The 20,008-nt window shown below is 38.3% G+C and overlaps 1 protein-coding gene across 6 annotated transcripts in view; it reads left to right on the forward strand.

Moving 5' to 3' along the window:
* atf2 (activating transcription factor 2) overlaps positions 1 to 20,008 on the forward strand; it is a 125,618-nt gene that overhangs the window by 26,153 nt on the left and 79,457 nt on the right. For 5 of the 6 annotated variants that reach the window (XM_048534283.2, XM_059647203.1, XM_059647202.1 and 2 more), the window contains exons 2-5: positions 7,185 to 7,254; positions 10,127 to 10,223; positions 12,781 to 12,899; positions 14,912 to 15,040. In XM_048534283.2, coding sequence (XP_048390240.1) covers positions 7,207 to 7,254; positions 10,127 to 10,223; positions 12,781 to 12,899; positions 14,912 to 15,040 — 393 coding nt within the window. In that variant the 5' untranslated portion in view covers positions 7,185 to 7,206. Of the gene's footprint in view, positions 1 to 115; positions 211 to 7,184; positions 7,255 to 10,126; positions 10,224 to 12,780; positions 12,900 to 14,911; positions 15,041 to 20,008 lie in introns of all 6 variants that reach the window. The other variant, XM_059647201.1, reaches the window with a different exon arrangement.

Genomic DNA, 20,008 nt, shown 5'->3' on the forward strand with positions numbered 1-20,008 from the left:
GAGTAGAGTAGTATTTATAATGAATTATGTTCAATTTCTTGTAATATCCAAAATAAAAGCCGTGGAATTTTAAGAATTTAAATTAGAGGTATGCTTGTGGAATTCATTGCCGCAGAGTGCAGTGGAGGCCGGGACGTTGGATGCCTTCAAGGCAGAGATCGACAAATTCTTGATCTCCAGAAGGAATCGAGGGCTACGGGGAGAGTGCAGGTAAGTGGTGTTGAAATGCCCATCAGCCATGATTTAAATGGTGGAGTGGACTTGATGGGCCGAATGGCCTCACGTCCACTCCTATGTCTTATGGTAATTCGCTCTCCAGGTCTGACTTCTTGCCAATCTGACTTCTGACCTAAAATATCTCAGATTATGCACTTCATTATCCTTTGTTTCCTGGCTGGATTGCAAGTCTAATCTCTCGGTGTCGCTCAGCTTCGCAACTTTGAAAATAGCCTACTGTGCTGCTATGGAAATAAGCAACCTACTAAAACCCAGATGAGGATCCCTGTAACTACCTAATACTGTCGTCACGTGATTTGGCTAACCTAACATCAGAAATTGTGGATTTTCTTTTGAAGTAGTAAAAAAACTTGATCCATTCTATCAGAATAAAGTGGAATGCTCGTTACACTTAGAAGATAACTAATTTGATTTACCTGTGAGTTCAATTGAAGTTTTAATACATTTACACCTAAATCCTACAATAGATAAATTTTCAGAAACATTAAATTTCTACCACTTAAGATGGTGTTAAATGCCAGACAGTGTTTCATGATGTGATGATATACAAAAATTGAGATTTATGCCATTATTGCAGCCTCTTTGACTGCAAATGCACTTTCCACGGAGCCACAAGAATGAATTCACACTAGAAACAAACCAACATTCATAACCATACATTTTAAGATTTTAATGAAATTGACTTGTTAGGTTTGGGGTGGTAACAGCTCTGGTTTAGCAGTGCAAAAATTTGCTTTTGACATTGCAAGCTGATTCTGATGAAAATTCTGCAACTAAGGCAAACTGGCTGACAGAACTGAGGATTTTGGTGGCAGAAGACTTTGGAACCCATCTCGATAGAAATCGATTTTTTTTTCCAGGAATATATGGATTTTGTACATTCACTAAATATGAAAGCAAAATACAATGGAAGATGGATATATGAAACAAAAACTGCCAAAAATACTCAACAGGTTTGGTAGCATCTGTGGAGGGGTAAAGAAAAGCACAGTTAACATTTCAGGTTGGTGATCCTTCATGGGAACTGGGGAATGCTGCCGGTCTGAACTAACTCCACGGGCAGAGAAGGAGCAAAACGGAATGCGATGAATGGCAGGAAAGATGAAACAATAAAAGGAATGGCGGTGCAAGACAGAATGAGATGGTAATAAAACAAGTAAAAGAAGTACAAGTAAACCACTGTTGCACGTACAAGTGTTTGAAACCTTTAATGTTGAGAAGGCAAGGAAAAGGTAGGCTGGAGTAGGCATTTCCTCTACTTGATTTGGAAGGGGATGTGATGCCAGGGACAGCAGGAATTGGTTATCATGAAGTACATGTTCCCTTTGTAATGTTGAAAGAGCAAGGGAAAGGAAACTTTAATGTTTAATGTGACATGAAAACAGTTAAACCGCTAATACCAAGTATTGTTCGAAATATTTTTCGCAGGTTATCCAAAAAGCTGTCAAACTAATAAATAGAACCTTTATTTTAAGGGTTGACCCAGCAGTTTGAGTGCACCTTCTGTTGGCTTGTGAAAAGTGCAGTTATTTTGTATTTGAAGGGTATGATTTGAGGCCTGCCACATACCTGGCTTTAGATCATACAGTATTGGCGCTGGTGCAACATTAGCGACAACCTGGATAAAACAATTCAGCAAGAAGTTGCTGCTTGTATCACCATGGCCTACAGTTAAATGGGTTTAGGAATAGATTTGTGGGCCGGACATAACTGGTCGATTTTCCACATTATTGGGTCATTGGTGCTTTCGCTGCGCTGGAATGCCTCACAGCGCAGCTCATTCTGGAGCATATGGCTTCAGTACTGTAGCTGAAATATTGTCAGAATCCATAAACTTGGTATTATCTAGTATCTTCTACCATTTCTTGATATTACATATAGTAAATCAAATTGGTTGAAGACTGGCATTTGTGTTGCTAGATCTTCAAGAGAAGGCTGAGATGGATCATCCAGTTAGCACTTCCGGTTGAAGATAAATGCTTCAACTTAATCCTTTATACTGATATACTGGGCTTCTCCACCATTGAGGGTGAGGATATTTGTGAAGCCCCCACCTCCTATTACCTTTTTTTATCATCACTGGATGTGCTGAGATGGCAGAGCTTTGATCAGATCTCTCAGCTGTGGGGTTGTTTAGCGCTGTTTGCATGTTGCTTCTGCTCTTTGGCATGCAAATAGACCTGTGTTGTAGCTTCAACAGATTGATGTCTCGTGTTTTTTTTACGTATGCCTGGTGCTGCTTCTGGCATGTCCTTCTGCACTCTTCATTAAACCAGGGTTGATCTTATAGCTTGATGGTGATGTTATAGTGGAATACACACCGGGTCATAACATTACGGATTGAATATAATTCTGCTGATGGCCCCAACACCTCATGGGTGCAATATTTTGCGAGATATTTTTGACTTCTCCCTCGTTAAATGCGTTGGCAGTGTCACACAGCATAGTGGGGGGTGGGTATTCTCTCCACGAAGATGGGACGTGATTCCATAAGAATTGTGTTCACTTCTACGATGCTTTTATTGTTGGACGTATCTGCAACCAGTAGCTATTAGGCATATTGCTGTAAATTTGAGGATCAGGTCAAATAGATTTTTTTTTCCTTTTTTTTTGGTCCCCTTGACACTTCCACAGACCCAGGTTAGCAACTATGTCCGATAATACTCAACCAGCTCAGTCAGTAGTGCTGCTACTGAGCCACAATTGCTAATGGACATTTAAGTCCGCTATCCAGAGTACAGTCTGTGTGCTTGCCACCCTTAGTGCTTTCTCCAAGTGGTGTTCAAAATGGAGGAGAACTGATCCATCCACTGGGCGGGAGAAGGTGCTAAACAAGAGATTTCCTTTGCCAGTGGCTGACCAGGTGAAAATGTTGACACCAACGATAATCATTCCTGGCTGTGTAGCACTGTGTTACCACTATTGGGTGGTCTATCATGCCAGTGGAATAAGATATACCTTGTGGTAATATCCAGGACATGCTTAGGCTGGCGCTTACAATGGTCTGTCCATTTTTATTCCATTCTTTAGATTTTCTAGTGGTTTGATGCAGCTGCACAGTCATTGTAGAGGGCAGTTAAGAGTTAAGCACATTGTCAAGAGTTGGAGTCTCGTGCAGGGTAGACCAGGAACGTGGCAGATTTCCTTCACTCATAACTCCAGATTCAAATAAATCAATTAATTCCTAGTTTGGGGCCAACAGAAAATTCAGAGTCTTAGTTTCTTTGAGTATGGCCATTGCTCGTGGCCATTGTCTCAGAAAATCAGTCCTGAGAAACTTGCCTTAAACAGCTATTAGGCATATTATTGTTATATGCCAAGGCCCTAACACCTAAATTTGTAGAATAAATACCATTATGTACTGGCACGAAATGGAAATCTTCCCTATCCCCCCTCTGCTTGTAGCTCTGTTTTGCCTTCTGGTCATGTAACATCTTGATTTTTGTTGCGATTGCCATAGAGGCCAATCTGTTGTAAAGTGAAATGGATTTCTCAAGTGAACGATGGAAATAAACCAAAAGGCAAGATTTTGGTTTTTAAGATTTTACTGGAACAAACAGTCTAAAATCAACAAGATCAAATACTAATTAACAGCTGACACATCATACTAAAGAAATGGGTGTGTTTGCATTCATTAACTAACACAACTGAAGTATGTGTCCTGAAACACTGTCACATGACCACATCTCTGGCTGACATATAGTATCACAGAAACATCACTCGCAACTGTCTATCTCTGGTTCGCCTCTTCCTGCCAAGTTGTAATGAAACTTGTAGTGCCCTTCGACAGTCGTGCCAATCAAACTGAGTTTTTCTGGATTTGATTGCCAACAACAAGGCACACTTTGCCAACTATGCTCCTTGAATCTGCAAAAACCTTGTATGTTCTATTTCCTTTTTCTCATCAACTGAACTTGCCCTGGCGTCCTGCTTGGTCAGTAGTGCTAACAGTTTCTGAACAGAGTAGCTTCTTTATCATTTCATCTTAAACAGCAACTGTCCTTTTGTTGGCGACATACTGTGAAGCTGTCTTAAAATTGGCATCCCCTTCTCAACGGGTTTCTGTTTGTGTTTATACCTCATTGCATGTCTCCATGCTGTGGTGTTCATTCCTCACCATTGCCCTTTGGAGTGCTTAGTTTCCTCCTGTGTTGATGGAGACATTTTAATGCATAATCACCCTTTACGTGAGAATTTTAAAGTCCTCATCCTTTTAATCAAATTACTGTGTAGCCGCACCTCTCCCTGTGTCTCTATTCATATCCAGCTTCGCTATCCTCTTAGATTTCTATGCTCAATAAATTCTTCCCCTGAACATCCTGGATTTTCATCACTCCACTTACTGGTGGCTGTGTTTTCAGTTGCTTAAACCCAAAGATCTGAAACACTGTCTTTGCATCTCTCCACCTCTCCTGGGTTTTCTTTTAAATTTTTATGCATATGGTTGATGGTAACAGAAATGCTTGTGGTCTACGTCGACTGCTATGGTTGACTTGATTGTTTGTTTAATTCAGAACCAGGAAATGATGTCCATTTGTTTTACTGTTAGTTCCTCTGTTATCTCTTTGAACACTTAATTTGTAAATGATGCATTGTGGCCAATTACAAGTGATAAAACAGATCTCTGAAATTGAAAGTATTACCTTCAACATCCTTTGCTATTGGACCTATGGTATAGATTATAACTAGTTTAGGAGTGCAGAACTTTTAGCATTGCTAAAAGAGCCATTTTTGTTGAAGCTGTTTGTCTTGCACTGTTTAGGGCAATAAGTACAATGTCCAAAAGGCTGGCTGTACATTACAAAAAGCAAAGCCCTTCAACTGTGTGTGACACACAAAGTAATGACTGTACCCAACCAACTCAGTTGTCACAGCACAATATCCAATGCTAGATGTGATTCTGCAATTGTACAACATTTGCAAAATAATCTTGTGTATAAAGAATTCTGCTGACAATCAATTAAGTGTTGTTATTTGTACTTGTGTGGCATGCTAAAAACCACATATATAGGGCTCTGTTCTTCACTGTCAAAAAGAACATATGCATATGCTGTATCTGTTGCAAGTGAGCAAAATGCGTGGCTGTCATTGTCTGGTTTATTTCTTGACAATGCCTTGGCCAATTAGAGTTAACTGTATGTCATTATTAATTGGTGAATTTTCCATCGGAATCCATTTGCGTACCAAACAGGACTTTTCTTTCATAAAATGTGTTGTTTTCACTTCACTTTGGTATTTCTTGTGCTTTTTCCTGATGAGTGCAAGACAAAACAAGTCAACAAAATGTTTTGTTTTAACAATGTTCAAGTGTGCAATATTTTCCTCTTAGTTCCTCTGTTCAGCAGCAAGATCTTAACCTATCTCAGAGTAGTCCCTTGATATCTAATTCTGTTAATAGAATGCTATATAACTAGGACTTAAAAGTAACACAGTATTGTGAAAGAATTATTATTTGTATTAAAATTTATATAAAGAGTCAGCCTAGAATTGCTGATTTTGTTAGATATACAGTATGTGGTTAGTCGAAGTAAAACTCTTAACTAGAAAGCTTATGCTTGGATATTGCCTAAGGGTATTTACTTCAAGTGAATAACCAAGTCTTGGTCCACAGTTCCGTTCCATTTTATCTTCCTTTTTGGAATGTTGAGGATCACAGACTTCAAGTTGTGTGTGGCAAGAGCTTCCAGATTCTTCTTCTCCAGTTTTCGTTGACCTTATTTCTTCTCGTCTCACCCCTTGTGTTTCAGTGCCGCCTTTGCACTTCCCTTTTCTGACTCCCAAAAAATCAATTCTCAACAAAAACCTCAACTTGATCTCCTTGCACATTCACCTTAATAGATTTTGGGCTGAATGTGACGTTGAATTTCTCTTCCATTGTTTCTCCTTATGTCCATTTTTTTTTGGCAAGGTTTTCTCTACTGCACACCAGTCTGTTTTCCCAGCTTTTTACTCCATCTGAACTCCTCCCTCTGACCAATTTCCTAAATCTTTTAAGAATCCTGACATGCCATCCACCAGCTCAATTTTCCTGCTCCCTTCACTCATGCTTACTCTGAACATGCAACAAAAACTGTTCTTTGAGGTTCATCCCTGACATTATCATCATACCCAGTACCAGACATGGTGCTTTTGTTGTTTGTTAATAAATCTACTAGCTGAGGTTGAACGGCACCTCTGTCAAACTTAGGTGTGCTGCTATCTCCTTCCCAAGATGACTGACTCAACTCATATTTGCAGTCTTATCCTGCTCCTTGGAACTGATTTTTTTGTTTTAAATTCTGTCTTGACTAATTTTCTCTCTGAAATTTCATCCTTCTGTCCTCCCATCAGTTTTCTCCTACTTTTCCCTTACTATCTCCAACTTCAATGCCTCCATTTCTGAGGATAGACTTTTGACAAATATAAAATTGATAAACATATCCACCATAAATCTGAGACTTCCACCGCTACTTTGTCTACACTTCCTGCCACCTCACTCCTGGTAAGTAGTATATTCCACTCTCCTATTTTTTTTTTTCTGTCTTTTTCATATCTATTTTGGCAATGCAACCTTGCGTACTTAAATAAATGTATGAGCTTGAGTAACCACATATACTTGAATCAGCCAGGAAAACAGGTTCTCATGAATAATGGACACTTTTTTGTCTCCATAGATCGCTGTTTGTGGAACGATAGGTTAGGTTAAAATAAATATTTATGACTTTAAATATCTTTGGGTTTTGGATTTAAACAACATTGAATTAAAAATGTTGTATTCTCACTCTTGGATGGCTAGTTTCAAATCTAGCATAGATTGATGGAATGAAGAACTCCTCTCTTTGCAAGCTGTAGTGTTCTGCAGTTTTGATTTGCTTTCTTATTGAGTCATCAACATGAATACGGCCATAATTTTATAGTAATTAATTTGAGATGTTTTCCTTTAATTAAGTACTTAAATGTTGATGTAGGTGAACTAAGGAGCTGCTGAACATGAGTGATGATAAACCCTTTGTTTGCACCGCTCCTGGATGCGGCCAGGTAAGACCACAAGATTTCTTTCAGCTCTTGCTTCATCATACAATTAATGTCTGGGTGAATGTGTATGGTGTTGAAGCGGTTTGTTACTGTGATTTTCTCTTGCAACAGGAACCGTGTTAAATAGAACACAACAGGGCAAAAGTAGCCAAGTTTTTCTTTGTTTAGAACCTCATTTTAATATGTTTGAAAACCTGAAAGATTACAATACCCATGTAACCTCAGTGATGTTTGACACCTTTGCAGAAAGGGCCACATTTCAATTTTCTTCTCACATGAGAGCTGATGAGTGAATTTCAGAAAGATGAGATTTGACATGACATTGAACATGGTGATTTTTAAAGCTGTGGTATCAAGGAAATAAAGTTTCTAAGTAGAAAAAAACAATGTCACAGTAATTTATCAATAGTCTTATTAATAAAGCGCTAAATGCCAGTACTAACTAACAGAATCTCTTTCTTTTCGCTTGAGAAGCTGAGCTAGAGGGAGATGGTCTTGGCTTCAAGTCCCAGCTACCAAAGAAAAGGGAGGGAACAGGGCTGAGCTAAGAAATTTGGTTTAACTATAAAACTGACCTTGTTTTTGCCTCTGGCACACTCTGAGCTGCCCTCAGCAGAATTTATATAGAAGTGTGGGTCAGAGGCAGGTTGCATTGGAGTCTTGGAGCTGCTTGTTTTCGAGCCTAGTATGTGGATAGGTTTTTGATGAAGCAAGAGGGGTGTGTACGTTTGTTTGCCTGTCTGTTACCGCTGCTCATTCCCAGCCTTGGGGTTCTCACTGATTCATTTTACCCACTTGCACTTACAGTACGAATCTGACCCACTGTATGTCTTAAACCTGCAACATTTTCATCTTCTAGAAATGAGCCTTATGACATATACCCTTGTGTTATAACCACAAGAGTTTACTTAGTAAATTAGAAATGGGAATTAATGAGCTTTAGCATTCCTTTTGTAAGTGTGAGACTAGTTTTGAATATGAGTTGAATGCAGGATGTGAAGAAAATCTCTGCTGTCTAATGTTTCTGTATGTATTGGGGAAGGTTTATTTGAGACATCCAGTTTTTAATGAACCAAATTTCATTCCACAAACTACCCATAATTTGAATTAATTGCTGTTTTAGTTATGTCAGCCATGGCTCAGTTGATAATATTTTTGCTTCTGTGTCAAAGTTGCAAGTCTTAAATATAAGTCCCGTTCCAGAAATTGTACACAACAACAACATTTGCTGACACTCCAGTGAGTGAGTGCTGCACTAATAGAATAGAATCCCTACAGTGTGGAAACGGGCCCTTTGTCCCAACAAGTCCACGCCAAACCTCAGTGCATCCCACCCAGACCCATCCCCCCCCCCCCCCCCCCCATCCCCCCCCATCCCCCTATAACCCACCTAAGCTACACATACCTGAACACTATGGGCAATTAAACATGGCCAATCGACCTAATCTGCACATCTTTGGACTGTGGGAGGAAACTGGAGCACCTGGAGGAAACCCATGCAGACACGGGGAGAATGTGAGAACTGCCTTTTTTTTTAGTTGAGATGTCAAGTGAAGGCCTGGTTTGCTTCTCAGGCAGATGTACAAGTGCCATGGCACTCCTTTTAATGGAGGATTTAGACAGCATAGTGAATGGGCAAGAAAATGGCAGATGGAATTTAAGTTGGAAAAATAAGATGTGGTATTTACTTTGGTAGGAAGAACAGATGTGCAGAGTTCTTTTATTATTGCAGTTGAAAAGTATAGATGTGCAAAAGGACCTAGCTGTCGTCTTCAGTAAGTCACTAACATAAACATAACATAAATCGAACATAAATGTGCAACAAGTCATTAAAGAAGCTAATGGGAATATTAGCCTTTATTGCAAGAGGTTTTGAGTATCAGGGTTGTGAAGTCTTACTTCAATTGTAAAGGAGCTTGGTTATATTACTCCAGGAGCACTGAGTGTAGTTTTGGTCTCCTTATCTTAAGAAAGATATTGCCATAAAGGGAGTGCAGCGAAGGTTCACCAGACTTGTTTCCAGATGGTGGGATTGCCCTATCAGGAGAGATTGGGTAACTGGGCCTCTGTTCTCTGGAGTTTTGAAGAACCAGAGGTGATGTCACACAAACTGACAAAGTAACTAAAGAGATTGACAGGGTTGATGCAGGTAAGGTGTTTCCCTTTTGGGGAGTTTGGAACCAGGGCCACAGCTTTAAAAGTAATAGGGATACCACTTAGATCCAACCTTTGGTAATTGTCTGCCATAGTGGGTTGTGAAGTTCAGCCTTTGATCATGTTTGAGATTGATAGAATTTCTGATTACCAGTAGCATATAGGGTTATCTGGATTGGATGGGTAAAAACATTATACTGTTCACCTCAGATTGTTTTGGATGATGCGGCTGGCTTAACAGGCTGAATTACTGGCTCCTGAACCTAAATATTTATCGTGCAGTCATTATCACAAAAATGGATTATCTAGTCACAGTCATGTGTTTTGTGGAATTTTGCTGTACGCAAACTGGCTGCCAAATTCTTCTACATACAAATAATGTATATACCACAAAAGGTATTTAATTGGTTACAAAATAATTTTGAGATGTCTGCTGGGCCAGCAAAGTACTGTATCAATGTAACATTTCTAAATTGGTAAACCTGCTCTGATGTCACAGCATGACTGATGTAGAAAACAGGAATGCCATACTTGCCCAGTTTTGAAAATTTGAACATTATTTTCTTCCATCAAAATTATTGATTTTTCTTTTGTGCAATTTTGAAGGATAAAATGGAAGAGAAATCTGTAATGTATTGTTGAACCTCTAAAATTATTACCAGAGTCCATTAATATTAATATTTGTGGATTACAATCCTAATAAATTTAACTGTTGTTGCAGCGCTTCACGAATGAGGACCACTTGGCTGTTCACAAACACAAACATGAGATGACATTAAAGTTTGGTCCAGCTCGTAATGACAGTGTCATAGTGGCTGGTAAGTGTGTTTCTTTTCATTGGCATGTCTTGTAACCTAAATTTTAAAATGGCTGTGGTTTGAAATGAGAGCCTAACTTATTTAAAATATTGTAATAGCGTGGTACTTTGTGCAAGAAGTTTTATTTGCTTAAATGGGTATAGAAATGCCTGCTTTACTGGTCGGAAGCAAAGAACTGCGGATGCTGGAAATCTGGAACATAAACAAAAGTTGCTAGAGAAACCTATCAAGTCTGGCAGTATCTACGGAGAGACCCTTCTGAAGAAGTGTCACTGGACCCGAAATGTTAACTCTGCTTTCTGTCCACTGATGCTGCCAGACCTGCTAAGTTTCTCCAAAAATTTCTGCTTGTTCCTGTTTTACTGGTAGTGTGCTGGACGTGGTTTCATTATGCATTTCTTTTCTACACCAGCATTATAGTCACTAAAATGGATTGAGTTTGTGGATCATAACAATTATATCGGGTGTTGCTATAATAAAAACAGAAAACACTGGAGGTAGTTAGCAAGGTTACACGTCACGTGTGATAAGCCTGCCGTTAAACACCCCCTGTCATTAGTCACTATGTGGTAACAAGGCCTAGTATGTTGGGTGGGGGTCTGGGACATGGGGGAGTTTAGGCCATAAAAAAGTCCAATAAAGTTAAATGTCCCAGCACCCCCACCCCACACACCAGGCCTTGTTACCTCATAGCCTGCTATTACACACCCCTGTCGTTAGTCACTAACAGCCCCTATTAATAACTATTCACCCTCCCAACCTGATTGTTAGCAACTCCTTTGTCTGTCCAGCTGTCTTTCTCTCTCTTTGGGCTCTATGCTATCATTTACTCCCAATCCCACCCACCTTGTTTCCTGCACATAAAATGACATTTTCCCAGCTCCCATCAGTTCTGAGGATGGGTCACTGAATCTGAAACATATTAACTCTGTTTTCTCCTTCACCAATGCTGCCAGACTTGCTGAGCGTTTCCAGCAACTTTGTTTTTGTTTCTGATTTACAGCATCCGCAGTTCTTTTGGCTTTCATATTCCATTGACTTATTTGTCTATCGTGGCACATATTAATAAATGCCATTTAAAAATCCAGATGAAATACATTTACTGCCTTTCTTTTGTTCACTGCCTCTTTGTTATCTCCTCAGAAAATTGAGTTAATGGAGAGATTTTTTTTTGAAATCCACGTTGACTATCCATTGTTATATTTCTCATTTCCTGGGACAGATTCTTCTGTTCTCTCTAGTGACCATGTTTAGTAGTGTCCTGCTCTTCTACTTCTCAACTTGGTCCGAGCCAGGAAGGACTTCCTACCTCACCACAATTGAGGGCCTTGAATGACCACTTACTAAGCCAACGGGATGAGGCTTCTTATCAACCCATTTCTGGCTAAGCCTGTCACAACACGGGGAGCGGAAGCAAACCTGCTTGCCATCTCCTTGGTGAAGGCTGTACCTTCGAGGTTCACAATGCCTGATGGATAGACCTGACATCTTGAAGAAAGGGGCTATCGAGAGCCAATTCATTGCCCCTGTTGCCAGCCTGAATGCCACAAAATACGTTTAGCCTGAGTTACTCTGAGGCATGGAGCCTTGGGTGGTTGTAATTCCAGTAATAACCACCACCTCCCTGGATGTTCGGCTGAAGAAAACACCTCTGATTGGCAAATTCTTCTCTTTTTGGTAGACAGAACCTCAGGCCTTTTTCTGAGATAAAGTCCGGCAACTGTCTAGTTGCCACATGGCTTGGCAAACCTTGCCAAAGGAGGCAACAAGGGGTTTCACCAGATCTCTGGTCAGTAGACAAGACCCCAGTCTTCTCCACTGAACTTTACCCGTGCTATATGCTCTCTTTAATTAAGATTCCAGTGTATTTCCTACAACTGACGTTATGTTCACTGGTCTATAATTCCCTGGACATGTTCTGTCCTCCTTGAATAAAGAAATCACTTTAGTTATCTGGCACAACATCTTTTATAACGAAGTGTTAAGTGTGAGTAGTTATGCCTCTGCTATCTCTTCAGATTCTTTAAAATACATGAATGTAGCCCATTCCAGACCAGGAGTTTTAGTTTATTCCATATACCCACCTTTTTATTTTGTAGGCACTTATCTCCTCCTTTAATGTCAAATCTACCATTCGATATTCCTTATTGAAACGTAATAATTATTTAATATTTCTACATCTGTCCTATCTGTTATAATCATTACTTGTGATGTCCTGTTATGGTTCTTTTCACAACACTTCCTTTCTTTTCAATTGATGTGTCTGTAAAATAATTGACTTTGTTTATATTCTCTACTATCCCTTTTTTCCAATCTTTTAACAATATAATTCACCTGATCTGTCTGCTTTCAGATGCCTCATACTCTAGTCTCAGGATAATGACATTTGAGGCCCCGCTTTTTCATTCTCCTTTTTTGATCTGTTCTTCATGTCTGTGTTATACAAACAAACAGATTTAAGTATAAATTCACTGGGTGTTTCTTTGAAAGTTAATAGAGTTTCCTGAACTTAATCTAAAAGTGCCTTAATTTGTTTTACTGATTTGAATCCATTCAGACCAAACTCCGACTCCAACTCGTTTCCTTAAGAATTGTGAAGAAGTAGGGCTATTTAATGAATTGGCAAGTCCGTTTGAAAATGAATTTAAGAAGGCATCAGAAGATGACATCAAAAAGGTGAAAAGATCTAGCCATACTTAATGTTGAAACATGGTTTCATGGCAACAATTAGTATGATTGAACTAAATTTTCAGAAAATGTTTTGTTACAATATTTACACAGATCTTTAATGTAATTGCTTCTTGAATAATGTACTTTGGAGAACAGATGTTTTGTGACCTCTTCATGGTATTTTATGTAATGTCAGAACAGCAATCCTGGTTTAAACCTGAACATAGTTATTATGTGTCCTTTAAGTTCCATACAATGCGTTTGCCATTTTTGAAGATGCCAGAAGAAATGTGAACTTGAGAATTTTTGTAGTGAATGGACGAAACTTCCTCGGGAAAGGGCCAATAAAATAATGCGGCAAATGTGATGATTGGAAATATTGTAATGATTCTGTGCAATTCGTCAGTGTCTTTAGTAACGATAACCATTTTGTTCGTATCACAGCTACACGCTTAATCAAAACATGGAATGTAACTGAGAAAGGACTTCCATCTTTGCTTTTAGATTCACTAATATTGCCCTTAATTGTGCAGTTAAAAACAAAATATTTTCTACTTCTGTTCATGTTTTCATCACTCATTTAGCCAAATAACACAAACTTTGTTTTAACCAGCACTTTATGAAATCGCATTCTTGATAAGCCAGCATAAATGACATACTGCAAAGTTTGCTGCATTATTCTGTCCAATTATTATAGCATTTTTAAAATTTACACCTTGATGTAAATATGATTGTTCAGTCAAATAGCTACATGAAATATCAACGGTTGATTCAATTTAGAGTGAATCTTTCCACAAATACTGCTGTCTAGTGCGATGTCTGAGTAGTCAGTTGAGGGTGCGAATGAGAAGGCTCTCTGCCAGTAGGTTTTATTTAAAGCAAAGTTTCATTATTACTTATGTGGTTTATGCAGTAAATAAAGTATTACAGTGATATGTATTCCCCCCCTGGTATTACATTTCTGTTTCTTGGTGTATGTTTTTACATTAATTATGCGAACATCTTCGTATTCCAGAATATCTGACCAATTTGCACACTCCTGGTTCAGTAGGTGCTAGGTTTTTAAAAAAAAGTTTACTGTATTTAAATTTATTTTCTAATCTTGTCCAAGAGGAACAATGCATTTTTGAAGTCTTGGAATTGAAGCTGAATCTAGGTAGAGTATGCACTTCACACACCTCTTGAGACCAGTGACAGAACAGTTTACAGTAGTCCTGCATGCAACTTTTCAGTTGTAAAGGTTCAACAAGATTGATTACATCAAATGCTAACTGAAAAACCTGAACATGTAGGAAGAAATTGGTTGAGGATGACTGACGGCTGGTAGCTGCCCATAGTCTTAATGTAAAGATATGAAGAGAACACTTACTGTAGGATATACAAAATGATGAGCAAAAAACAAAGTACATTTTGGGAGAAACCTCCAATAATCTTTTTAAGAACTGTGAGTTATTGCTCAGTTGCTGTGTCTGAGTAGATTATAGCATGCATAACATGTGACGTGATCGTTCACAATCTAGTTTGGTAAAGGGCCTGATGCCAGCTCTTTTGGAACCTCTACTAAGCAGCAATGTGGCAGGAGGGGTATGTCTGGAGCAGAACAACATGCTTTTGTTGCCTGCCATTTTAGATCTTTATGGGCATGTATTTTTTAACCTGTAAGTAGAGCATAAGGCTGCAAATTTCTAAGCCTAAAGCTTTGGATGTCAGTACTAATTTATAAAAGCCGATTTCTTCATAGTTTACCTGGGTTTTTTTTTCAAGACATTGTTCATGATTTTTATATTGTGCTCTGATTAACTGGGCACATCTTTATTGTTGGTCATTACATTATGCTAATAACTTCATGCCAAAGGACAAAAATTCAAACCATACAATTTCCTAGCACACATACATACATACTAACACATATATAAATTGTTCCTGAATGTGAGATCTGTGTAACTAATTAAAATTGCTCAAAATTAGTATTGATTTTAGTTTTCACTGAAGTCTATTGATTTGATTTTATTGCATAGATGCCCTTGGACATGTCACCACTTGTGTTACCAGCTGTTAGGACTAAAGTGGAAGATATGCCAATTGTGGAAACAACTCATCAGAATAGTCCGCTCCCTCACCCAGAGTCAACCACCAGTGATGAAAAGGTACCAAGTCTACATGATTAATTATTTCAAGTTGCAGGCTGAAATTTCTTGAAGAAAGTGGAGGTTTAATTAGAGAGAAACTAAAGAGATTCTGAAATCTGTTTCCGATTGCATAAAGCTAGTAATAAAACTGGTTTATTAAACTGAACAAAAGTATGTTGCAAACAGTTTCTAAACTAAGTTGCTAAATGAAATGGATATATTTTTAAAAATGCATCACACAATCTTCTCAAAAATCACATTGGCACTGTCCTTTGCAGTAACTTAATTTCCAAAAGAACATTTGGAAATTAGAATATTTTATTAGAAAAACCCACATGAAAGAAAGCCTTAGGGATAAAATCATGTACGTTAAAAAAAGTTGCTGACATTAGCAGCTATGGAACAAACCACATGCTCACCACATGGAAATGTGTCTTAGGAAAGACTTGTCTGGAGAAATACTGACAGAAACCAGGTTCAGAGGAAGTTGTGATTTAGGTTAGTTTGGTTGATAGTAGAATATATAAAATCTGATCTCCAGTTTGATGTTTTGGCAATTGATGCAGTAGCAGCCTTTTGGTGACAAGCGGGTTGTGCTCATACTGTTGAGGCTGTTAGTCGGACTGAGACGAAATTGCCAATTCTCAGCACGTCGCTGGCTGAAGCGTTAAATAGAAGTAAATATTCAGAATCCTCAGTGAGGAGGGAAACATGGTTGTCGTGATTTACAGCATCCTACAGCTGATCAAAGTAGATGATAACAGCCATTGAGTACCTATATATTAGACAGTCTTCATTCTAAACTGTAAAAGGATGCATGGCGGGTTTGGAAGTATTTGGAAGAAATTGAATTAGTCCTCCTGCAAGAATTCTAACTCGAACAAAGCTTTCATTTTCTGCAAAGCACAGTATCCTCAGGGCTCAAAATTAAGAAAGCTGGACCAGTAATTGCAAGATGACTAACTCACATGAAAAATATTGGACGTTACTTTACAACAAACAAGGATGCAGGAAATGTCAGCTCGCCAGGCAGCGCCCAGGTGGAGGAAAACAAGGTTAACATTTTAGGTCAATGGACCTTCATCAGAACTGGAAAAATGTTTCTGGCTTGTGTTGGCTTTGACCATGCTTTTTAGTTTTTAGGATTATATTCAAGACCTTTTCTTTCAGAAAACAGACTGTAATATTTTCTCTGCCTTTTAACTTCAATGCATAATCCTTTTTTTCTGCTGAAGGATTTCTTGTAAATGCTTAATTTTGAAGGTTGAATTTTATGCAATACTATATATTTGTAGAGCAGTTAAAAACACATATATTTTAAAAAGTTAGGTTTTAACATCTGATCTAACTGTCGATATCCTAGCCAGAAGGGTATGGCTGATCTACTACCAGCCAGTTGCTGGTTCAACCCTGTAGCCAGCCGCTTGGTCTGACAAAGCAAGACATAGGGCTGATCTTTGTTTCATATTGTGTCTGATCTCTGATTTATACCTCACCTCAAAGGCCATACAGTTTTGTTTTTGAAAATTCAAGGCATTAGTCAGCTTATACAGAGATGGTATTATGCACCTCTCGAACAGGTGGGACTTGATCCTGAGTTACTGGCTCAGAGGTAGGGACATTACTGCTGTGCCACAACCCCATAATGTTGTCCAATATTTTCTAATCAATCTGTAAAAAGACATTATTACATACTGGTGGGACTTGAACTCAGGTCTCCTGGCTCAGAATAATGGATACTATTGCTGTTCCACATGAGCCACTTGATGTTGTGACCAGGGGTCAGCTGGCTTCGGGGCTCTTGCCTCCCAAAGCAGGTCCAAGCTGGGCAGATGCTGAACATGCCACGTTAGAAGACTTGTTCAATTCACTGGGGTATTGACCATTTTTGTTGTAAATGAGTGTTAGACACTATTATGCCTCATCCATCTCAATTCTGAATCCCCAGTGCGCATTCCATATCCCCTCACATCTCCATGCTCTTCCATATTACAACATTCTCCATACTTTATTTCCTATGTTTTACTTGGCCCTGAGCTAAACTAGTAGCCCTTTACCAGTTTTATTTGAAAATCCTCACGACAATATGAATATGGATTCCAGTGTTAACCTGAAAATGCGTTATATGAACACAGATGGAAGTGTGTGAGGGAAATCCATAAATCATTTGATTGTATTGGAATCTGTATAGTTGAATGTTCTCTCCTTATCCATGTGGCTCATTTTCAACCCCAAGTGTCTTATAAGTGGATAGAACATATAAATTATTGGTTTTTCTTTACGGCAGAAATTTAACCTAGGTCCAAAATGCCCACTTCCTCCCCAAGGTTACACCTTTGGACACTGACAAGAAAATTACTCACCAAATTTGGGGAGTTCCTGACTGAATGTGGTTGAGCATTTACTGACACAGAACATTTTTTTGGAGAGGAGGGAATCAGTGTGACTGTTTTAAAAAATAGTTTTAAACTTGGTTCCATATTTTACTTCAGGACAGGTTTTCAGAGCTTGAGAATGTGACCAGGGAAACAGGCAAATTTTAAGAATCATTTTAGAGTTGTATTAAAAGTTATCATTGTTACATCTGAATAAAATCTCACTTGATTCAATATGCACATTAATTTCACTTGTCCAAATCACTGCCACCTCACATGCTTGCAGTTTAAAATTACCCACACTGATGGGGAGAGAATATTGAACTATATCAAAATGTGTATAGCAGAAGAATGAAAAAAAAAATGACCAAAAAGAAAAATAGTAAAGAGGCTTTTCTGTCATACCACGGAGACTAATTCACTATCTCCTGAAAAATACTTCAGGCATCGAAAGTATATAGAATCCTATAAAATGTCTCGGTAACAGGTTGTGCTCAACAAAATCTCTAGGGAGTTACTGGGTTAACTTCAACTTTTGAAGTAAGCATCTGTGCAGGAAGTAGTACAAAATAATGTAAATGCATTTGTAAATCTGTAGAAATTGAATGACAACCTAGAAACTGCTGGAGCTGCTCACCTCTTGGCAAGTGCTGGGAATTACTTCACCGTTCAGATCAAAATTTTTTCACAGCAATTTGTTGCAGATATGAATTGATAATGGCGTAGCAACACCAGTGAGAGACCTTGTGAAAATCTGGACCAATCAGTGGTCTATCATTTTTTAACCTATCAGATTTAACACGAGAAAAGGGCAGAGGGTGAATTTGAGTAAAATTAGATATGGGAAGAGAAAGAAAATGAAAAAAGAATGGATTAAGAGAGTCAAAAAGAAACGAAGAAAAAGTAAGGAGAAAAGTTCAGTTTAAAAGACCTCTTAGAAACTTTTATCTGCAAGACTAGTAGTCAGTAGTTTCAATTGTTCCCTTTCTGAATCTCCAAGACTGCATGTAATATCAGGATCACATCACATGATTAACAAAATCCTTGCAAAGTGAATTATCAGTGCTAAATGACTATGGTGTGTATTATTTGTATTTAGGGTATAAATACAGCAATTTGTTAACAGTCACAAGGTGGTGGATAGAGGGTTTTTGCAAGGCTACTTGCGAAATGACAAAAATCTATCCAACAAATTATGGAATTTTATGGCATATATCTTTCTCACCACAAATTGCTAAGGTTTTACATGGTAGTAATAGGTTTTCTGAACTTGACATTATTTTTCAAGTATTTTGAGTCATTAGCACAACATAGTAACAACTTCACTGCTAGCTCAGTCCACTTATAAGTCGCTTACAATTCATACCTTTGAATTACTATGTTGTATCAATGCATTTATGTCAAAACAAAGTATCTGTTTGAAAAAACTATCCGGCTACTTTCATCAAGCCAATCTGCTCAATCACCCATTTCTTTAACCATCTAACCATTCTCCATTTTTCACTGCACCATAATTCAGATACCTTACTGTACATATAATTTGATTGCTGTTTTGAGCACCATCACCAATGCCTGCATTTCCTTGCAATAATATTACAGCCAGGATTGGACATACCACTCTAGGTATTTTTGTAAGTAGACACTGCAGCTGCATCTAGTGGCAGAAGTTTGCAACACGGCAGTGGATTTTTCCAGTGCAGTCTAGATGTTAACACTACAGCCTAGAAGGATTGTTAACAAGGATCTCATTGAGATATATAAATGTGAAGATGTATAATGGCTGAGCTGAACCTAGAATATTACTTTGAATTGCCACTCAATGATGTGGCGGAGACAGTGAAGAAGTATTTGTGATCGTTGAAGTGCTACTGATTCACGCAAACAATGTAAGCTTACTGGAAGTATGACTTGTTTCAGTTAAATTTCCTTTAGTCCTTTGCTTTTTGTGGGTTTGTATTTATGTAGGTGAAGTTTAAAAAATGTTAAATTTGTTAACACAAAATTAAATCTTTTGTGGAAATAAATTTGCGATAGAAATGATGCAGGATTGCTAAGAAAATCAGCAGAGCTTAGAATAAAATAATTTAACTTTGAGGTCACTCATTTATGGGGGACATTTATGATCTCATTAAATCTATTATTGCCTATCCAGTATTGAATGGATTTAATGTCACCTTTTTAAACAGTGGTAGCCTTCTTCCGTCTGAGTTGGAAGCTGTGGCACCCACATGCTAAAACTTTAACATGAATGTACAGGAGGCTGATGCTTAAGTGAAGTATTACATTGAGTGTAAGAGATGAGAGTTCAACTCCAACAAAACTTTGTACACTTTTTTTTTTACATTGAAGGTATATAAACAAAGGCACATTATTGGAGCATTATAAAGTAAAACTTGGCCCCTGGTCACGTAAGGAAATGTTAGGGAAGATGACTAAAACCCATGTCAAAGAGATAGGTTTGAGGAATATCTTTAAAGGAGGACAGGGAGACAGAGGCCTTTAAGGAGGAAATTTCAAAGTTAATGCTGCTTGATAGCAGAAGCACAACCTTAGTGGAGCAGTTAAATTTGGGAATTCTGAAGCATCCTGAATTGGACGAATGCAGATAATG

This window comes from Stegostoma tigrinum, chromosome 7 (genome assembly GCF_030684315.1).
Source record: "Stegostoma tigrinum isolate sSteTig4 chromosome 7, sSteTig4.hap1, whole genome shotgun sequence".
Taxonomy (NCBI): domain Eukaryota; kingdom Metazoa; phylum Chordata; class Chondrichthyes; order Orectolobiformes; family Stegostomatidae; genus Stegostoma; species Stegostoma tigrinum.